General features: G+C 39.2%; 3 protein-coding genes across 3 annotated transcripts in view; 2 read left to right on the top strand and 1 right to left on the bottom strand.

The window, feature by feature from the left end:
* Positions 1-6,798: 6,798 nt before the first annotated feature.
* Positions 6,799-8,334, top strand: LOC133456405 (L-rhamnose-binding lectin SML-like). Its single transcript, XM_061734881.1, has 5 exons — positions 6,799-6,877; positions 6,973-7,017; positions 7,113-7,245; positions 7,435-7,532; positions 8,306-8,334. Exons 1-5 carry the CDS (start codon positions 6,799-6,801, stop codon positions 8,332-8,334), a joined length of 384 nt encoding a protein of 127 aa, XP_061590865.1.
* Positions 8,335-8,681: 347 nt separating this feature from the next.
* lrrc47 (leucine rich repeat containing 47) lies at positions 8,682-18,076 on the bottom strand. The gene is made up of 8 exons (XM_061736688.1): positions 17,767-18,076; positions 15,981-16,262; positions 12,259-12,714; positions 12,055-12,171; positions 11,810-11,925; positions 10,892-10,994; positions 9,995-10,084; positions 8,682-9,287 (listed from the first exon to the last, which is right to left on the bottom strand). The coding sequence occupies exons 1-8, from the start codon at positions 18,052-18,054 to the stop codon at positions 9,066-9,068; spliced, it is 1,674 nt and encodes a 557-aa protein (XP_061592672.1). The 5' UTR covers positions 18,055-18,076; the 3' UTR covers positions 8,682-9,065.
* Positions 18,077-19,544: 1,468 nt separating this feature from the next.
* cep104 (centrosomal protein 104) overlaps positions 19,545-22,155 on the top strand; it is a 37,948-nt gene continuing 35,337 nt past the window's right edge. The window contains exons 1-3 of the mRNA XM_061736685.1: positions 19,545-19,622; positions 20,011-20,137; positions 21,775-21,948. Coding sequence (XP_061592669.1) covers positions 20,025-20,137; positions 21,775-21,948 — 287 coding nt within the window. The 5' untranslated portion in view covers positions 19,545-19,622; positions 20,011-20,024. The remainder of the gene's footprint in view (positions 19,623-20,010; positions 20,138-21,774; positions 21,949-22,155) is intronic.

Here is a 22,155-nt window from a genome sequence, read left to right as displayed (position 1 = left end):
ATCCACGAGCTAACGGAGAAGTTGAACGATTTAACCGCGTTATAAAAGACTGCCTGTAGACTGCTACAATCCAAAGACAACCATGGAAAGCATTCCTGAGAACATTCCTTATGGACTACAGAGCAACGCCTCATTCTACCACTGGAGTATCCCCTTCAGAACTGCTCCATGGACGAAGAATGAGAACAAAGCTTGTAATAAAGGATATGCCTGTACCGTCTACAGACAAAAACGTGGTGCGTGAAAGAGTGAAACAAAAACAAGTGAAATCAAAACAATACACAGATGCTCACCGACATGCCAAAGAGACAGACTTCCAGCCTGGTGACCAAGTACGGGTTAGGAAGCCATGGAAAGTGAGGAAAGGAGAACTGAAGTTCACAAAACCAAAGACTGTTGTTACTAGGAGAAGTTCAAACAGTTATCTGCTGGATGATGGAAGAGTCTGGAACGCCTCTCGGTTATCTGCACTGCCAGAATTGACCCCAGAACCTGAATCTGACAATACAATGGACTGTACTGAACGAGGGACTGACAAACCACCTGAATCTGACTCTGGTACCCCACTCAGACCTACCAGGAGTAGAAACCCACCTAATTGGACCAAGGACTTTGTCATGTTTAAGTGAGAGAAAAGGGAAATGTGCATTAGAGTAAATAGAAATGCATAGATCTGTGAAAGTTTATTTTATTATTTTGGTTCCATACATAGTACAGAGTGTAGTATGCAATTGTTCTTTGCTGCGTTGAAATACTCTTTATGCTACAAGAAGTATCCTTTGTTGAAGAGGGGAAGATGTTGTGTTCATGCGATAAATAATTATCAGAATTATATGCCTGCACTGCAATTGCCTGGCGGTTATATTTTATGACCGGCAGAGGGCGCTGTTACACTGTGCAATGGATGAGTATTAGACATTCCATCGGGGAGGAAGAAGGAGGATGATGAAGTTGAATTGATGTTGAATAAAGTCCTGTTCTGTTCCTGAATACGGTGTGGTAAATCACTGATACACCCACACAACAGTTTTCATTTTATATTAGACAAATCCTCAGTTGACCTGCTGGTGTTGAATAAACAAGACTTGCTTTTCTTTAATCTGAGAACAGTGTTTGAATTAAGATTTCCTTTGTTAACAGAAATGCATACATGTAAATACTAGCAAGATAGTTTTAGATCCAACACAAACAAGTCAGGCAGTAATTTGGTTATTAATTTATTTATGACCACAAAATTTAAACAATTTCAGCAAATTGAACAAAAACGTTGCAGTAAATAGTAATAATATAACTGTAATATTTAGCTCAGGTTACCATCAATTTATACGCTCTCTTACAAAAATGAAATTACTCGGCGATTGAGCCTGGCATACTGGATGCGCTGGTATGGGTAGATTGAAAGAAAGACAATGTTAACAAGGAAATACATATTGTACTGTGCGCATGTTTAAATTGTGTTCTTTGTTGAATTTTATTTCCTTTATATAGGCTACCACTTTGTTTTCAAACATCCGGATGATCATTCCCAAACTTATAATACCGGTATTTTGATCTGCCCTGTTTCCGGTTTCTGCTAAGTGCTGTCCCATTTTTATTTATACCATTTGGAGCCCTCACACCCTCGCACACTTGATCACGTGACGCTGACGTCACTGAAAGTCTGTGAGGGCTCAGGGCTTGAGGGTTTAGGGTAGAGTTTGGGATTGGGGGTTTAACTCAGTGTTTGTTAAACCTCCTTCTTGGAATACCCCCCTGGTGATAGTAGCAAATATTGTTACTTAAGATGTTGATTTTTTTGGTTGGTTATTTAATCTTTCCTTTTTTTTTTTGTTTTAACTTGTTATTTTAGGAATTCTGGTGAATGTTTTCACCCTTTTTGATTTGTGATTATTGTAATCTTTTGTATGTCTTTGTGTGGAACCCAGGAAAAATCCTTATCCTTATATTTGATAAGGGATCCTTATCAAATAAACAAGTAAACAAATAAAAATAAAGGAGAATTTTAATTTCTATAAGAAAAATGTTGGACAATTTCGTGGAATTGCCAGAGAATAATTTATGTTGTGTTAGGTTTATTTCTACAGAACTATATTTATTTTATTATTATTAAAATTGTATATTGGTTATGCTAATTTACTTTTTGTTGTTTTTTTTTTTAAATTAGAATCAATAAGGAAATTGATAAAGAATCGAATCGTTTGAAATTGATAAAGAATCTAATCGTTTGAACCAAAAAGGGAATTGGAATCAATTCTCATCCCTTCTGTTCTGAGGAAAGCTTGAACCTTTAGATGTGTCAAAGTCTCCTCTCAGCAAGCCCTTTGCGACCTCATCCAGCCTCCCTCCCTCTCTCTCTCAATTCTTCCCAAATCTGAACTCTTCTGACCGGATGAATGCAGAGTTGCAGGATTCCAAAAAGACCATTGTTACAAAAAGCCCTGCCCGACCTGAGTCATCTGGAACTGTTGCTGGAAGAAGCCGGTCCCCAGCACCCACCACGCTTCCCTCCCTGCTGGAAACACAATCATCATCAGCCTCAACAGCCAGAAAACAACACAGCAGCAAGTTCTAACTGATTTTTGATTGCTCCAGGCCACAGTACTGTGTGTACTCATGGCTCATTTCAGGGTAAGCCACGGCCCGACATGTAAGCTTCTTCCATCCCTGTTTTAATACGTTGCAGAAAATCTTAATCAACCTTCAGAGAAAAAAAGGCTTGCCCAATACGTTCCCTTATCAAATCTTGTGTACTGCTAATCAACCACAGCCAGCACATAATAAAAACTGGAGATTAAAAAACTTAACATCTGACATCTAACATTTGATAAAATACTTGACTTGATTCAAGAAAACAATGCAGCTGTTCTTATTGAAGCCAATTTCAGCTCTAATTCAGTTCCATTCAAACCTGAACCGCTGGGACAGAGGGACCAAAAAATTGTGTTGGCAACTTTGGACTGACTCAGCAAGTGACAGGAAAAAAACACACTTATACTTGCCCTTTTTAGTGGAGAATTGGGTTCACACTGTCGATCCTGTTGTAGTGTGATACACTGCAAGTAAAATGAACATGGAATGACGGACAGCTCACACACCATCAATACATGACAAGGGAATTGTGTTGAATTTTTTACTTCCAATTTAAGAAAAGTCAAATAATTATGGCAACACAAGTAAAGTAACAAAGTTATCATTTTTCACTAAATGCACAGTGATCATTTTACAAAGAACAGCACTTTCATACACCACACGCACATAAGAACACTGCACTGTGTACTCATGAAAGTACTCCTTGTGGAGCACATCCTGTCTCTGATTAAGAATCTGCAGCAACGAATAAAGGCTTTGTAATTGGATAATGGTAAATCAGTATTGAATGTGGAGATCAAGTATATAATTTCATATAATTAATACCTTAACTAATCTTTTCTGGCATGTTTTTTCCTTCCCAAACAGAAGAAACCTGCAGGTGCCTCGAAAGACCCGTTCCAATTACATACAAGATGTCACAAAACACAAGAAGCAGCACTCTTTCAAGAAAAGACAACAGATTAGACAACTGGTGAACAAACAAAAAACTGAAAATTTAACATGAATAAACACATGTGAAGGAGAAAGAACCAGCGCTATTATGATAATATTTACAACTCTTCAACTCTGACAGTCCTCTCATTATCTTGGTAATGGGAGGTGGATGCTTGAGACATCTTTTTTTTTGCTATTATCATCAGTTTTGCCTTTCATCATGTTTGCACACTACAACAATATGGTATTCAGGGCACATGAGGAGATTGCGTCGTCATCTCTTCACGCAGCAGTATAAATACAAGCACTTCCTTCTCTGTCGGCATCAGTTTCATCTTTCTCTCAAGACGGGATCATCTACAACCATGCTGCTCTTCAGACTCACCACTGCACTGTGTGAGTATAGAAAGGAATCCTGACTAGAACAATACACTAGTTTACAGAGCGTGAGATTTTAGAGGAATTTACAATGTCTGTATGTAACAATGAAACAATCTGTTTTTCACAACCCTTGTCCAATCCTATCTAGTCACTTCGATGGATTATCTGTTGTTAAAACGAGGAGGAAATGTATCAGGAAGGCCGGCCAGTTGTAGATATTACACATCTCTTACGCGTTTCTTCTTTTCCAGCGCTTGCGGCCGCTTGCTTGGCCTTGCATCCAGGTAGATGAGAAAATGCTTGATTTATGTCATACATACAGCACAAGCACATTAAATGTAACTTATGTTCGGATTTTTGTTATTTTAGTACTGTCCACAGAGAAAGCCATAACCTGCGCAGGCCCCGGCAACGTCCATCGTTTGCAGTGCAGTAAGTACAACATTTGAATGGTTTAACATTCTGTTTGTTACACAATAACAGTTCTGTCTGGCCTCACTCTTCCCCATGATTTCTCTCATACTAAGATACTAATTTGAATAAATTATAATTTAAGGCAGTGTTTCCCAACCCTGCTCCTCAGGGCACACTCTGCTGTGTGTTTTAGATGTCATCCTGCATCAACACACCGGATTCAGAAAAATGGTTCATCATCAGATTGTCATGAAAGTCTGCACAACTCTGTCAATGGCACAGTCATTTGTATCCGAGTGCATTGAAGCAGGGAAACATGCAGGACAGTGTGCCATTAGGACAGTTGGGAAACGATGATCTAAAGTCCACCCTTTTCACTTACTTGGTCCTTTGGTGTGTAACAGCTTGTGGAGCCATCGTTGTGAAGTCAGCGCTGTATGGTCGTGACGACCGTGAGACCTGCAGTGAGGACAATTCTCCAGATGAGCGCGTCAATACTAAATGCTCCCAAGATGGAATTGTCGACATCGTCAAGGACAGGTAAACATTGTATAACTGAGTCAAATTGTAATTGTCCCAGTGTTCACCGTCTCACAGCCAGGTGGTTGGCGTTAGGCCGATGAAGTGGGGAAAGATTCTGCAAAATTACCTCATTAATCTCTCCTAATATTATTACCATTACTAAAGCAAGATTATATTTAGATTACATAATCTGGATACATAACAGCAGGTTTTATTCAACACTACTTCTTTTTTTTATTGTTTTTTAAAGCAAATCAGCAAATTGACCACAGTCTATTCACTAAACTGTGGTCCACTATTTACATATCAGTCTTTTGAAAGGTCTCAGCTTTTGTTGTAACAAAGTTCTGCAATTACCGTAGCTAAACTTACAAAACCACACTTATACGTATACCGTTTTGGTAAAAAAAAAAGACCATTATGATTTTGCAATACTTCAATATTTACCCCAAAATATAGAATATTTAATTTCATTTGATTTATTTAGAAAGGGACAACGAACATTAATTAACATGAGCACTTGAGTCCATCACGTAAATGTCCCAGATTTAGCCATACAGGCTAATTTACGTCTGCAGTCCCTGGCAGGTTGATGGCATATATAAAAAACATTGAAAGAGAACACACTAGAACACTAGAGCACAGAGTACAAACAATTAGTAAAACCGTGAGATAACACCGAATAATGACAAATAACATAAATGAAGGACAAGTGCACACAAACACTCACACAAAAGCACATAAGCACAAACAGGTAGTAAAAACAATAACCTGTTCCCTATACCAGATTATGACAGCATGTTTGATTATCAAGTAACCACTGCTTTGTGTTTTTAGAGAAGGAATGAAGAGGTGTGATGTTCCTTAGTTCTATGGGTATAGTGTTCCAGGTATGAGCTGCTCGATAAGAAAAGGCACTTTTTCTATGTGCAGTTTTACAATCCCCTCAGGTGGCAGCTCTGGTAGATGAGTTTTGATTTTGTTTAATAAATTAATTGAGTGGAGGGGGGGCCAGACCATGAAGGATTTTATATACAAGTAAAATGTCTGCAAACTCGATCATATTTCCCCAGTTTAATAAACCATATTTAGTTAGAATATTACAATGATGATATAAATTTGACTTTTTATCCAATGTTTTCAAAGGCTGCTTATAGAGCTTTTCCACTGATTGTAATGCGGTCCTACCTATCTGCGACCAGCTGGTAAGACAGTAGTTCATGTGCGAGAGAATCATAGCATTAGATTATTCCTAATGTGTTTAAAATTTGCCAGATTAACTTTAATTCTATTCACAACTTTTTTAACTTGTGTTTTAAATGTGAGTTGTGAATCTCAAGTAAAGTTCTCCTCCTAAACTTGGACATCTTTGTTTGTTTTTTTTGATAGTTGAAAATATGTCCTTAAGACTCAAATTGCACATGTTCAGACAAAATGCACTCACTGACACAAATAACAAAACATTACCAAGATGTACATCACTGGCTGCTGAGTGACGCAGCGATTTACGTCACCATCAGAGCACCAAAAATTTGAATGTCAGCAAGCAGATGTAAGTTATTAATGTCTGTCCTTTCTTTATCAGAGATGAGAACTTTGTCAATGTCATGAATGACTCGACGTAGGGTGTTGAATCAGTCAGTAAAAAGAAAAGGCGCAACTGAGAGAAACAGAGATGGTTTGAGAGCTGTTGGTGAGAAAAAAAAAGCAGAAGTTCCTTGTCACTATGTTGGTAATGCTCCCTGGAACAAAACGTTGAATCCAGAGTGACCAGAATATAGTCTGATTCAAAGAATTATAATTCTCTGCCGATTATGGGATACATTGAGTTTAATCAATAAAGATTTCCGCTACATATTTTAAACAGCAGCACAATATGTATTCATTTTTACTTTGTACTTCTGCACTCCATCTCATTGCAACAGGTGCGATGGCCTTAAATCGTGTGAGTTCAACATGACTTTGGTGAATGGGAATGATCCATGCAAAGACACCTCCAAGTATCTTAAAACCATCTACCAATGCCTGTCAGCGAGTCAGTAACATGTTTCTACTTGATCTGATACATTAAGTTATACACCGACTTGATTGTGAGATTTAAAATTAAAAACATGTTATTTATTTCTACAGCTCATCTCATTGTGTGTCAGAAGTCTCTTGCATGGTTGACGTGTGGTAAGAAGAAGCATTCAGAATGGCTCAATGTTACAGACGTGAGCACACCTACTTTAGTTTTTCTGACAAAGCCACAATCTCCCTCTCTTCTTCAGGGAAAGGCCAGGTTATCTCCGTCTACGGTGCAAATTATGGACGTCGTGACCAGACCACCTGCTCTTATCAGAAACCGGGGTCCGAGACTATGAACGTCCACTGCTCCAACCCCACTAAAGCAGTTGCTGCAAGGTAAGGGAGGGTCTGTTTTCACTGGTGCAGTATAAAAGAACATCATTTCTTGCAGAGTTCACTTTGTAAATTACAGGAAACAAAAGCTCACAGCGTTTAAGATGACACATGACAATCATGAATTCCACATTAAGTGACACATTTCCCCACCGGCAACATTTACTGACCTATTTTCATTTATGCCCACAGGTGTAACGGGAAACAAGACTGCAAAATCCCAGCTACCAACTCAGTGTTTAAGGATCCTTGTTCAGACACATACAAGTACCTTGAGGTGGCTTACACTTGTGAATCGATTTCTCATAACTCTTATCATGGGCTCCTGAGCAAGTTTCATTGGTAATAGTTTACCAACGATGATGGAGATAATCCATGAGATGATCCACGAACATTCCAGTCTGTTAGACTTCAAGAGGCTACAGTCATGATAATCTCTCATTTCACATTTTAACGTTTTAAGTTGAGCTACTCAATCAAGACAAGTGACAAGAAAAAGATAATATATTTAAAAAAAAATCCTAGGACATTAAAAAAAACTATTTTTCTTAATACAGTTTACTTTAAATCACATAAGTAACAACACAACTTTCACAGCAACTTAATTCTGACACCTCACAACAATGATTAAATAAATAAATAAATAAATAAATAAGGTAGGCCAGAAACAGGAGTGATGAACACCCGTCAATCATTCCCATCCTGCCTGGTGATTTATTTCTATATAAATAAAGCTGAACTGACTTATCCAAGCTCGTCATTGGACCTTATTTTATTCTTATATCTTACATTTATTTTCAAGGAGTTATTTTAATAGTCACGGTTAGGTTTGACTGTCAAGTTAACATCATAACACATTTATGGCACAGACCCAGATATATAATGTATGTTTTTATCTAAACATTGTTTAGTGAGTGGATTTGGAATTACGCCGTCAGTTACACTGCCTCGGTTGTGGTTCTTACCTATTCTTTTTTTCTACAACTGTCTGCAAATATATGATGGGTTATTCTCAAGATTGGCAAAACGAAACCCTTTCTTCATATGCAATTTAATGTTGCAGCATATGTGAGAGTGAGGGTGAAAGTGTGAGCTGTCAACAACGTCCCTGCAGACAACATTCAGCTTTGGGGCCCCCTAGTGGCGAGAGGCGCTCTCTGCATGTCAACCGTGCAAATGGCAAGAAATTGCTGTACGAATGTATAAATGGAAAACTTGTGGCTGTGCACTGTGAAAAAAAAGCTGTGATAATGCTGATAGTGTTAGAAGTGCATAATAATGTTACAAGTTTCCTTTCCCGCATAAAAATAACTTAATCCTTTCTTCTTAATGTTTGTAAACCCAAACAAAACACTTGTGAAATAAAAGCTATGGAAAAATGTATTGGGTCCATTTCTTCTTTTTTGAACAGACTTCTAAAACAAAAAAAATATCACCAGTCAGTTTAATCAAACACATTTATTAAATGCTCATCAGACATTATCTGTGCATGTTTAAAGAAAGAACTGCAAATTTTAAAAGGTTTGTAAATTAAACTTTTTTGCAGAATTACAAATTAATGACGTGCTCAATTTAGTGATTTAATATTACAAGCTGACCAACATCGTTCAGCTTAAAATTATGCAAAAATAAAGTCATTTTGTGACGTTCAATGCTCTTAGGCAAAAAAAAAACAAACAACTAAATATCTTCTTCAGTTAACTGTTAGATAATGATGTTTCCATTAAAAAAAGTACATAGTCAAAGTCAAACGGTTAACTCATTAAAATGACTTTGTGTTGCCTGTCAGTGGATAAACATTGGAGAAGAAACCCAAAGCCCGACTACCAAATGACTGTTAAGTTGCTGATGTCGTTGGAGAGGTCCGTCTTTGACGGGTAGACCACCTTCAGGTTCCCGTCTTGATCGACTGTCCGGACCTGCTGGACGATGAGTTGGCTGGAGGCCTCAGAGCTGGCGGGAGGCTCCAGTACACCGTCCCCGTCCCCGTCTGACCCCGTTTCCTCTTGATGCTCAGCAGTGAACTTGTTCAACTCTGCCATTTTCTGTGAGAAAATAGGACTTTAACTTTAACTCAAAGCACCTATATTATACTTTTCCTGACTTTCAATGATTCAAAAAATATTTGTAGCATAATTTATTTATCTCTTTTTGCCATCAAGTTGCATTTTACTTTCCACACAACAATTGCACAATCAACATGTAATTGTTAGTACGGTAGGTCTTTAAAAAGGCTCATACGCATTCTGCAACAGCTGTTACCATGGAGATTGACTGTCATCATATTTTGGATGTGTTTTGGGCATCAAAAATGTACAGCTCTATCAAAACCTTGCCATCCACGGATACTGCACGAATTATACTGTTTTGATACTGATTTGTGCAGATATCTGTAAATCTTACCAGTGCGAGGCGTGTTGAACGACTGTGTTTCCAGCAGTCCTGCCATCATTTACATTTGTTTAACTCAGAAACATGACCAGTAACAGCTCAGTGGGACTGGATGCTGAGAGAGCCACACCGGGCATTCATTTAAACAACTTAGTGCTGCACTGAATGATAGAAATCTCTCACAGTCTTATCTCAATTTGTCAAATGAGGGCTGCGTCTCACTGCATGTCGGCGTAGCAGATGCATGTAACCGCCACAGCCACAAGAGGGGGGGGGGGTTAAGAGAGAAACCCCCTCCCCCACCACCACTTCTCTTGTTTTTTCCACATTATGTGACATCGACAGAGGTGTTGAAGCTTACTATAATCAAAGCGTCCATAATATCTTTACAGGTCTGCAGGCTGGTTGCACTTGTCACCTCTAAGAACAGCTCTTTGGTCGTCTTCTTGATCTGTGCAGGAAAAACAATGTCAATGTAATAATTATTCCCTAAACAGACAGACTACACAGTGGGCTATAACTGGATAATGTGGAAAAAACACAACCTGATTCTGCATTTCAAATGATCTCAATCAATAAAAATATGTTCCTTTGTAGTTAAAGGAGCTGTATGTAAGAGCAATAATAAAACGAATCATAAAATGACCCCGATATGTCAACAGACATTTAAAAATCATGTCCCTTTCAAATACTTATGTCACTGACAACAGCACTCAAGCCAGGATATTCCAGTTTAAAAAGAGGAGTTGCAGCCCTCAACTGATGTTTATGTTGTCATTTTTTGTTTTGGCCTGAAGCTCCACCCTCCACCTATCTCCCAATCACCAAGTCAGTATTGTTTCTGAAGCTCCACCCTCCACCTATCTCCCAATCACCAAGTCAGTTTTGTTTCGGCATCCGGGTTGCCAGCTCGGCTCTAATTATGGCAGCCATGGCAGCCTACGTTCCTGCTGCATTCTGCAGCCTACCTGGCAACCTCTGGTCGGGGGGAGGAGGGGGAGGGTACACGCCGCTCAACAATATTTTGAAAGTGACTGCAGTACCAGTTTTGGCCATTTCTTACAGACGGCTCCTTCAAAAACCACAAAACTAGGCAATGGAAAATTATCACACTTTTGGGTTTTGGTTTCATTCAGTTTTTGACTGAACCCAACGCTTTTGGAAATCCTGCCACCTTTGTCTCCTGCATCTCGGTCCAACACACCAAAGTCGGTACATACACTAATTATGGTTACCACAATTAAAGAAATGTTGGCACCTTGGTTTTCTCACTGTTAGTGATGGGTGGGAATGATATCACATCTCCCTCAGCATCCACGAGGCACGGATAAAGGGATTTTCCTTGCAGAAGCTGCAGATATCTGTAAAGAAACAAAAACATCAACTTATTAGTTGACCAAAAGAATAAGAGACATTATTCATTTCTAAACTGCAAAGCAGCAAGCTGAAAGACATTTTGCCATCCATCGGTGCTCAGCCATACTCAATTTTTATCACAAGGGTGGGGGGGCGCCGGGTGTGTATGCATCTGTATAGTATGCTGTGTGTATGTGTGTGTTTGTTGCATGAATGAGGAAACTGGAAGTGGGGGGGTCAAGGGAGACTGTTTCTTTTTATGTATTAATGCAAAGCACTTTGTGTTGCACTCTTTGTGTTGCGCTATATAAATAAATAAAGTTTAAGTTAAGTTTAAGTTTATATCAGAGAGAAATTCTGTGATAACATCCTGCACGTTGTATTCATGCTGCCACGCTATAATGTTGTGTCGTTTTTCAACCCAAAGGTTTAAACTAAAACGTCAGACGTTAACACAACTGCATGAGGTATTAACAAATACACAACCCTCCTTCTTTAATCACGTGTTTACATGAAGCAGCCGGTCTGAGGCAACAGAGTCAGGATCTTAACTTGACTCTCCCTCTCCGCTTTGTGGTGTTCCTCTTGACATTGGTTTAAGAGCTTTGGGCTGCAGCCGACAGAAGCACAGCTCATGAGGAAGATTGTGAAAAGGGTGGAGATGAAGACACAGAAATGGTGTAACTGGTGTGATGTCACACTTCCCTGTAAATCTCGCTTCCTCACGTAATGGCATCATTTTCACACATAGGTGGGCCCCAAAGAAGGTGAGAAGATAGTGTTATCTAATGTCTTCCGAAGAGTCGGATGTGGTACTGACTTGTGCAGGCCTGTGACGTTCTGCCTCTTCTTCTGCTTCCTCATCTCATCAGCCTCTAGTTGAAGTTGTCTTATCAGTTCGACAGCCGTCATCTCCTTCCGACCCAGCGGCACGATCTAACAGGTGTCAGTCCAGGTGTGACATTTGGATATGTTTTTTTTTTCCACCAACAGTAACAATGACCAAAATGTTCAATGTAGCAGGAAAAACCCAAGACAGAACTGGGTTCAGTTAATCTGCGGTACCTTCAGCTGGGTCGGCGGCTTCACGTCGTATATCAGTGGACGTTTGAGAAGCTGTGCATCATGGGTTGCAATGGTCGCAATGGTCCTTTTACCGCACACATCATCATGGAGCTTTGTCTAGAAAAACAAAAGTTATTGGTGAACACTTCTTAGTTGTTATTACAGTTGTGAAGTTCCAATTCATTTTGAATGTACTCCTTTCACCTGAGCCATCAAGAAGCGTTTCAGAGAATTCCCAAACTTAAGGTTCATGCCTCTGACCAAGCAGCACACCAAGTACGGTCGGACATCTTTCACCTCCGCATTCACGTTGACCGTGAGCTCTGTCGCCGCGTCTGAAACGTGGAGAACCCTCACCACCATCTTGTTCAGGTCCTCCACCTCATCCTGTTCCTCCGCCACCTTCTCCTTCCTCTTCCTTTGCTGCTGCCGTTTCTTCTTGTCAGTATCACGTCCCCCATCAGCATCATCCTCACCCTGCTTTCCTCGTCCTTTTCCCCGTAGGTAATCCAGGATGGACTTGGTCTGACACCCGTTGACCATCTTCTCAAGACGCTTGTCGCTCAGCTTGTTGCCTTTGAAGTTGATCTCCTTTAACTTGTGGCAGTCACTCAGATGACAAGGTATCTCGTTCAGCTTGTTGTTTGAGAGGTCCAGCACCTGCAGATGTATTTTTTTTCACATAAAGTGTGAAGATTAAAGTCACTAGTAGTAACAATGCCACTTCTGAAAATGTGAGGAAATAAAAAATCTAGTGTGTTGACAAATGAAACACTGATAACTACAAATGTTTTGCAAACTGCTGTAATGTGGTGTCTATTTTTCAACCCAAAGGTCGACTGTCCCTCTCTGCTTTCCGGGTTTTCACTCTGGTCCAAATGCCTCACCAGAGGTGATTAGGGGTGGGCAAAAATATCGATATGGCAATATATCGCAATACTTTTCCAGCCGATTCAATACCGATATTCAAAATTTGAATATCGATTTTTTTTTTTTTTAATTTTATTTTTTTATCCTCGATCTTTTTCCCATTATATCACCCAGTGCTCCTACCTAAGTGACAGTCCTGGGCATTGCCACTCTCTACCAACCTTTGGAGGGCCCTGCACTGAGCTCAGGTTTTATTTCACGTTTCATTTCATTTTATAATTTATTTTTTATACAACACAATTGCCCGTCCTTAAAAAATGAAAAATAATGGACAGAGGTTTATTTATTTATGGATTTATATCTATACTGACTGATCACTGTGCCTGTCCTTGGTTTCAGTACCCATTTTTCTTGTGTTTATTATCATTTGCCACATAATTAAAGCAACCTCATACTAAATTTAATGTTAATTTCATATGATGTAAATAATATGAAAAACATATACAAATAAGTTGTAACTTTAGCTTGTATAGTTATAATAAAACATTGTTTTGACTCAGTTTGTCCCATGAATTGTCACTGTAATCGGATGAACGTGCAACTCGGATTTTAAGATCCATCACTATCATCTGATGTACATAATACAACTTGGATTTTAAGATGTGTAATGCATTTTTAAATTTTTCGGTGAACTATGTAGAATATAATAATCGGGATATCGCATAATCGGGATATCGTAATGTGTATCGTATCGTGGCTCAAGTATCGTGACGCGTATCGTAACGTGAGGTCCTTCCCAATACCCACCCCTAGAGGTGATGCACCAATGCTCAGTTTTGTCTTTGGTGATTATCAGTTATGGTGGAGGGGCATGTTTCCATGACAACCAGTGTGAGGCTAAGAGCTGTAAATCATAACACAATGCATTATTACACAGGTAGCCTGTGCAAGTTATAGAACCTCGGTGTAACATGTGCCCTTTCTGGGCTTGATATAGATGGATCTTATGTTGAGGTTTTATTGAGCAAGCTGAGGTCAGACAATGAACTGCGTTATTCTTTCCATTTGTTCCACAAAAGGTTTCAATTCAGAATTGGAATATTGCTTGGCCACTATAGGTCAGTGGTCTTCAACCCTGGTCCTCGGGATCCAGTCCTGCATGTTTTAGATGTTGCCTCCCATGATCACGCCTGATTCTAATTAACGGTCCTCATCAGCTTGTCATCCAGGTCTCCACAAGTCTCTTAATGACACAGTCCTTTGTATCAGGGTGCGCTGAAGCAGAGAAACATCTAAAACATGCAGGACAGGGGGTCCTGAGGACCAGGGTTGAAGACCACTGTTACAGGTGACTCAAAAGTGACTAAACAAATAAATCTTAGGTCTTTAAAGTTGCTTAAACATGGTAGAAACCCACTTGGAGACACTTGCTCTGAGATAAATATTATAAAATGTTTCTTTGTGCTACTATGGTTCTAGGCTACAGCAACTGCTTAAAGTGTGCTCTAGCTATGGAGTCCAGTATGACATTGTGTTTAACCCTAAGAAGAGTGTTATTCTGATTGTTAAAGCTAAGGAGGATCAGAAACAAAAATTTCCCCCATTCTTACTGTCTGACCGCCCCTTAGATGTTGTTAAGAGAATAAATGAGGATCTTTTTGATGATGATGACATCCAGCGTCAGTGCTGTAAGCTCCATGCTCAGGCCAATATGCTTGCCCGTAGATTCCACAGCTGATGTTAAAGTAAATCTATTCAAAGCCTATTGTACACCTCTTTACACAGCTCACCTTTGGTGTAATTATACCACCGGCAAGCTAAAGAAGTTGCAGGTAGCATATAATGATGCGTTCAGGATCCTCCTTTAGCGCGCAAGCACTTTATTTGTTAATTGTTATGTCCCCACCTTGCACCTTCCATGCTCTGCTGAGGAATTTTATGTTTAAATTTATGTGTTGACTCCATGAGTCAGAATATTGTATAATAACTCCACTCACTAACATCAAACGGAGTGATACAAGGTACATATCTGGACTAACATTGGAACAGATGTTTGCAAGCATTTTAATGTGTGACCTGTAATTTTTATGTATTTTTATTTATTTTATATGGAACCTTTTGAGTCTGTAATAAAGTATTCATATCATATCATATCTAGGAACCAGGGGCCCTCAAGCAGAATCCTGCATAAGGGCCCTAGAAGAGATGGAAACAATTATGTGCAAAATATATAAAAAAAAACATGTCTTAGGGAATTTAACTTCTCAAAAGCACACACAGGACCCAGTGTGGTGGAGGATATGTCAACTTTTACTATGGAACCAACTTCCAATCTGGGTTAAGGAGGCTGACACCACCTCCACCTTTAAAACTAAACTCAAAACCTTTCTGTTTAGTAAAGCCTATAGTTAGTGTTTAGTAAACCTCTAGCTGGTGTTGGTAAATCTCTAGGTAGTGTAAACTCTAGTGTGTTAGAGTCAGTAGTCATAGTTGCAGCTATAGAACAAGACTATAATAGTTAGTCTCAAATATAGCTTTGTGGTAGATATGCTGCTATAGGCCTATGCTGCAGGGGGGCACCGACATGATCCGCTGGGCGGTGCCTCTCACCCTTCTTCTCCTCTCCTCTTCCCTTCCTCTCTTCTCCATTTCCATTTTTATTTATTATAAGTATCTCATAGCCATCATTTTTGTCCATCGCTCCTGTAGTCTCTTGTGCTGGCCCCCATTTTTTCTCTTTTGTGCATGTTTGCAGGCCGGAGCTTCGGGAGCTGCGTGCTGGCCTTTGGTCCCGGTATCCCCCCCACCCCCGGTCATCCCGTTGCTGCTTCCACCTGCCTACGTGGTTTTTCTTGCCACTGTTTGGCTTTAGGCTTTTCTCCCACTATGGGAGTTTTTACCTGCCATTATTTATGTAATAATTGCTCGGGGGTCATGTTCTGGGTCTCTGGAAAGCGTCCAGAGACAACATCTGTTGTATTAGACGCTATATAAATAAAATTGAATTGAACTTTTGCATGATTTATATGCGTTTGCTGTCACAAAACAAATATCACCTTTAGTGCTGGCAGCCTGTGCACATCCCCACTCAGCTCATGGATGAGGTTATCAGACGCCACCAGGCTGCTGAGCAGATCCAGCCGCTCAGAGAAGAGGGCTGCAGGGAAAGCAGTGATGCGGTTCTTGGAGACGTTGATGGTGGCCAGCTTGGTGCACTGGCTCAGTCCGTCCGGCAGAACCTCCAGACTGTTGCAGCTGATGTTGAGCGTGTTCAGCTCCTTCAGCTGACTCAAGCCCTCGGGCAACACCGTGAGGTTGTTCACGGACAGGTCCAGGACCTTTTGATTTGAATAGATTTGATTTTTATTTGTCTCAAACATGCACAAGCATAAAACAAACGGTACATATAACAATATAAAAAAGAGCACATTACCAGGGGTGCACACAAGCCGGTACTCGAGGGCCAGTCTACTGCACGTTTTAGATGTTTCCCTGCCTCAACACAACCCTGATAGACAAGGCTGTGTCACCTACAGAGTTGTGTAAACCTTGATGACATGTTGATGACGACCAGTGATTAGAATCAGGTGTGTTGAAGACAGGGAAACATCTAAAACATGCAGTAGACTAGCCCTCGAGTCCTGGCTTGTGTGCACCCCTGCACATTACGATGCAGTGCAAGTTCGAGAAGGAGCTGAAGGAAGCAAAGCTTATCAAGTTCAGCCCCCCCTACATCGCCACACAGCATACAATGCAATTATATATAAAATACAATTACATAAACATATATATTCATATATATATATATGCACACGTACATATATAAACACATACATACACCTATACATATACACATCCATTTACACACACATATATTCACACATTCACATATACATCCATACATACATACATACATACATACAGTACTCAAGTTGTAAAAAAAATTCAGGGGGGATGGTGGATTTTATCACATAGGGACAGTTAATTTGTGCTGATTACAAATAATTTAATATATATTACAAATAATAGCAGTGACCAAAACACCTGCAGAAATACTGCAGGAATGACATAGCAGCAGTTAAATGCAGCCTTCTGTAAGCTTTAAATATCCACTGGGCTTACATCAAATACATCAAAACACAACAATAAAAAACACTTTTCTGAACTTATCAATATGATAATTCACAGGATAAGTAAAATGGATCACTGCAAAAACTCAAAATCTTAACAAGAATATTTGTCTTATTTCTAGTTAAAATGTCTCATTTTAGTAGAAAAATCCCATTAAAACAAGACTCATCACTGGAAAAAACAACAATTTTCACCTGTTTCAAGTAGATTTTCACTTGAAATAAGTAGAAAAATCTGCCAGTGGAACAAGATTGTTTTGCTAGTAATGAGAAGATAAATCTTGTCCCACTGGCAGATTTTTCAACTTATTTCAAGTGAAAGTTTACCTGAAACAGGTGAAAATTGTCAAATAAGTTATTTTTCTGGTGATGGCTCTAAATGTTGAAATAGCAGTAAAACCACATTCATTGATGAAATGACATAAAGGGATGGAAAGGGGGGATGGCAGTTTTACAGGGGGATGATTTTGACTGTTTTTATTTCAGGGGGGATGCCATCCCCCCTCATCCCCCCTCAACTCCAGTACTGCATACATACATACACACAGATACAGACACCCATACAAATTTCAATTCCATAAGAATATTCATAATCTATGAATCAATGCAATCTAAAAAATTAGAACATTTAACTGAATTAATATAAATACAACCCACATTGCAAACTCGATAACTAGATAAAATCCTGTCTAAAATAATAATAAAACCTAACCTTGAGTGCTTTGAGGTTGTTGATGACATCGGGGAAGGAGCCCAGCTTGTTTCTGCACAGAATGAGGCTGGTCAGGTTGGTCAGCTGCCGGATGTCCTCGTGGATCTCTGTCAGACTGGGGCACTGACTGACTTCCAGGTAATTCAGCAGACGCAGGGAATAAACAGCGGGGCTGATCCCCCCATTGGAGGATATCCTTGTGTCAACAGCAGGGCCCTGTAAAACCAGTTCACGCCTCTTATCTGTAGCTGCTTTCTCTACTTCTGGCCAAACATCCATGTCATCCATGCTGCTGCTGCACTCAGAGAAAAAAGAGTAAACTCGAGAAGATCCCAAATTATACTACTTCCGTTGAAGCCTTTCAAAGTATGTTTCAAACCTTTCACTTATGAGTCTGTGAAGTAAGTCAAGTGGCCCTTTTTGGCTCATTATACTTCACAATCACTCCTCATATAGTTGGAAATAAGTTTGTGTTTTTCTAAAAGTATGTAATCCGATCTTTTGTGTTTACGGGGCGAGATGTCATGCTTTTATTTTGTCGACTATTCGTCAATCTAACTTGCTGTCCGCTTCAGTCCCCAGGAAGAAGTTTACCATAGACATGTATACACCTAGATCCATGGTGTACACAGACGCCTCATCGACCGCTGCTGAGAGCCGTGGGGCCGCCATATTGGTGCGGGCGCCCGCTCCACTCAGTGTCATCTGTCTGGCTGGCGCAGTTAACTGTCAGCGCATTTAATCAGTCATAACTCGCAGAATACAAAACTGATTTTCACCGTTTTTTTTTTTTTGCAAACGTTATACATCTAGGCATGATACCGGATTCAGCGTATTTTAATAGTCATAGTAGGTTTAACAGTAATAGAATATTTTTAACATCTTTTATATGTTTTATTTAGGTAGGTTATTTTGCAAGACACAATATATATATATATATATATATATATATATATATATATATATATATATATATATATATATATATATATATATATATATATATATATATATATATATATATATATATATATATATATATATATGTATATATATATATATATATGTATATATATATATACACACACACACTATGGCATGCCGTTCAGGAAATTAATCATTGAATATATGGAATGAAACAACAAGATTAATTGAAAGAAAGATTAATTTCCCGAACGGCATGCCATAACGCACATATACATCTATGTATATTTATGTGTATATATACATATACCTATATATCTTACAAACCATATTTACACATTTGCTAAAAGCCATGAGAGAGGAATATCTCATGCTCCCTTTCTGCAGATCAAGAGAGGTGAGTTTGGGAATGTGGTGTAACCTTATTTTTAATTCATTTATTCTTTTTTTTTATATCCCTGGTCGCAATTGTTCGCAGATTTGTACAGGAATAGTACACAGTGCTGTGGCATCTTCAACACTGTTCTGTGTTATGCTGTCGTATGGGTAGGATGACCGCTCCAAGATGGCGGCCATATTTCTCGCGCCCCAGCGGTCGATGAGGCGTCTATGTATATATGTCTATGGTAAACTATCAGCTTTACAATAACGCTTTACAAATATTTCTAAACGTTTATAAGGCTTTTTTTACCGTTTAAAATTGTGTAGTTTTTTTTTAGTAACTCTTACAACCGATTTAAAAAGCATTATGAAAAACTGCTCGATAAAAATAAAGACGTAAAACGGAAAATACAAAGAAAACTACGAGGACCACAATCCACTGCGGCTCATCCATAACTCTACGACTGCGCATGTGCACAATGGTTGTTGTCAGCGGTGGTTATGGAGATGAAATGGAACTACGAGCTGTCAACAGTATTGTAATGTTCCCGGTAAGATATCTTCAGTATTGTCTCAACTCTGCAGTTACAAAACTAGGGAATAAAAATGAACGTGCCAGAACATTTATTAAAACGTAGCCCGTAAAATTTCCTGTACAATGCAGACACTGTTTGACTATGAGCTTAGCTATGTGGCTGTTTGAGTTGTAGTTACTAATAATTAACTAATATTCCGGCTTAATTTGATTTTCCTGTTATGAACTGATATGTAAAGTATATATTTTAAATAGAAGGTATTTTATTTGAAACACATCGTTTTTAACACAGTTTGGACACTGTTACAAAATCATCTAAACTGTGGCATTACCCTCAACCACTTTTTGAAATACTCATTGTTTTCAGTTTTTGAAGGTTGAATAAAAATGTCTTTTTTGAATAGTGGCCATCAGAGGAATGCCAGGGAAGATAGGATTCATTGTGGTCAGCTCTTCCAGTCATGAGGATACCTTTTGTGCCAAGGAGCTCATGGTCCATGCACCCACAGTCAACGGATGGAGATCCAGCAGGTACAATACATTTTTTTATTTTACCTTTATTTTACCAGGTTAGTCCCATTGAGATCGAGGATCTCTTTTTCAAGCGAGACCTGGCCAAAAATGTCAGCTTTAAAAGTTACAGACAAATAAAATTTTAAAAATACTTAAAATGAAAGAGAGAGGGGAGCTTTCCTTTCACTGCCGTCCTACTTGCCTCCTGCTGGGGCTTCCGGTCGGGCAACTGGAGTCTGGTGGGGGCCTCCTGCTCGCTTCCCTGACGCCCCGGTCTGACCTCACCCCTCATTGCAATACATAAATTACTAATTTTAATTCTAATAATTATTCTTGGCATTATCATGATATATTGTTTCATAGTTTATTATTATATTAAGTTATGAAATCTCATGGGATGTTTAACTATAATATTATTTTATCGTTATATATAATAGTATGGTGATATAATTTGGTTATATGATATAAATTTATAAAAAATATGTTTTATTAGGATATCACTATATTATTATTCTACATTGTATAGTGCTACACCCCTCCATATGATAATTATTTCAGAATCAGAATCAGAATCAGAATCAGCTTTATTGAGTCAGTTTAGAAAACTGTTATTGACTTCGGATACACCGGCGGCGGCACTGATGGAATTATGCGCCTGTTTTCCAAAGGGTAACACTGGGATAGGGGGGGAGGAGAAAAAAAATACATCTTCACATTGAATATCATACAATACACAATATCAAGTTGCAAAAAAAACACCTCGCAGACACGAAGCACAGACGTCACAGGACTTACATGTGGGTGATTGGGGGTGGGCAAGTCGGGGGGGGGGGGGGGTGGTGGTCCCGGCACAGTTCATCCAAGTGAGGGCCGGGTAGCTGGCGCTCAAACCCGGACGTCCTTGTCGGGAGGGGCTGATAAGAGAGGGAGCCAGGAAGGCGGTTGGATGGGGAGAGGGAGGTGTGTGTGTGTCAGTGTGTATGTGAGAGTCTGTAACGCGGTAAGACCGACGACCTTTCTCCCCGAGAGTAGCCAAGCGTCCTTGATGTTATCGAACAGCGGTACAGTTCTGGGAGTCAGGATCCTCAGATTATTTGTTTAACTTATTTACTCTCGAATTAATATTGTCAATTTATGTATCTACTTTCATCACCTTATCTACACACACACACACACACACACACACACACACACACACACACACACACACACACACACACACACACACACACACACACACACACACACACCAATAGAGTCATTAAAAAATGCATTTGTAAGAACTTTAAAATCAGACAATGACACTAATGTGTTTACTGAAGCGTACTCCTAAATTAAATACTTACCTGCTGTACTCTACTGCCCTTAGTTTTCGGCAACTTGTGCTTTTTATTATTTTACCTTCTTTTCTCATAATTTTATTTCATTTTATTTGTTATTTACTGTCTAATTATGTCTTGCCGCTTTTAATGTTGATGTAAAGCACTTTGAATTACCTTGTGTTGAATTGTGCTATATAAATAAACTTGCCTTGCCTTGCCTTGCCTAAATGTAAATGTAAATGTAAATGTACTTTATTTGTATAGCCCTTTACAGCCACCTCATTATTTTTTTCTTTATGCGTCTGAAGATTAATTAAATGAAATATTCTGCAGGCTGTGCTCCTATCCTCAGCACATCATCCTCCAGCTGTTGGAGAGAAGTAGGATAAAGAAACTGCAGCTGCTGGCTCACCAGCACCTGATCCCAGCCAAGGTTGAGTTCCATATTGGAGACAGCCTCCCTGAAACCAGCCCTGCAGGGTTTCCCGGGCATCTTCGGAGACTTGGGTGAGACTGCACACTTGGCCGGGCTTAGTGTTGGCACTTTATAGTTATTGCAGCACACACAAACATAACCATATGTAGTTGTCAAATATTCCAAATGATCAGTGACATCTGTTTCATGGCCTTTCAATCTAACAGTAAAGCCACCAACAACTGCTTTCAGTAATAACCTATGTTAATATATTAAAAAAAAGTAAATATTAATGGAAT

This window comes from Cololabis saira, chromosome 12 (genome assembly GCF_033807715.1).
Source record: "Cololabis saira isolate AMF1-May2022 chromosome 12, fColSai1.1, whole genome shotgun sequence".
NCBI lineage: Eukaryota > Metazoa > Chordata > Actinopteri > Beloniformes > Belonidae > Cololabis > Cololabis saira.
The sequence above is the reverse complement of the archived record's forward strand: the minus strand, read 5'-3'. Positions and strand labels throughout refer to the sequence as shown.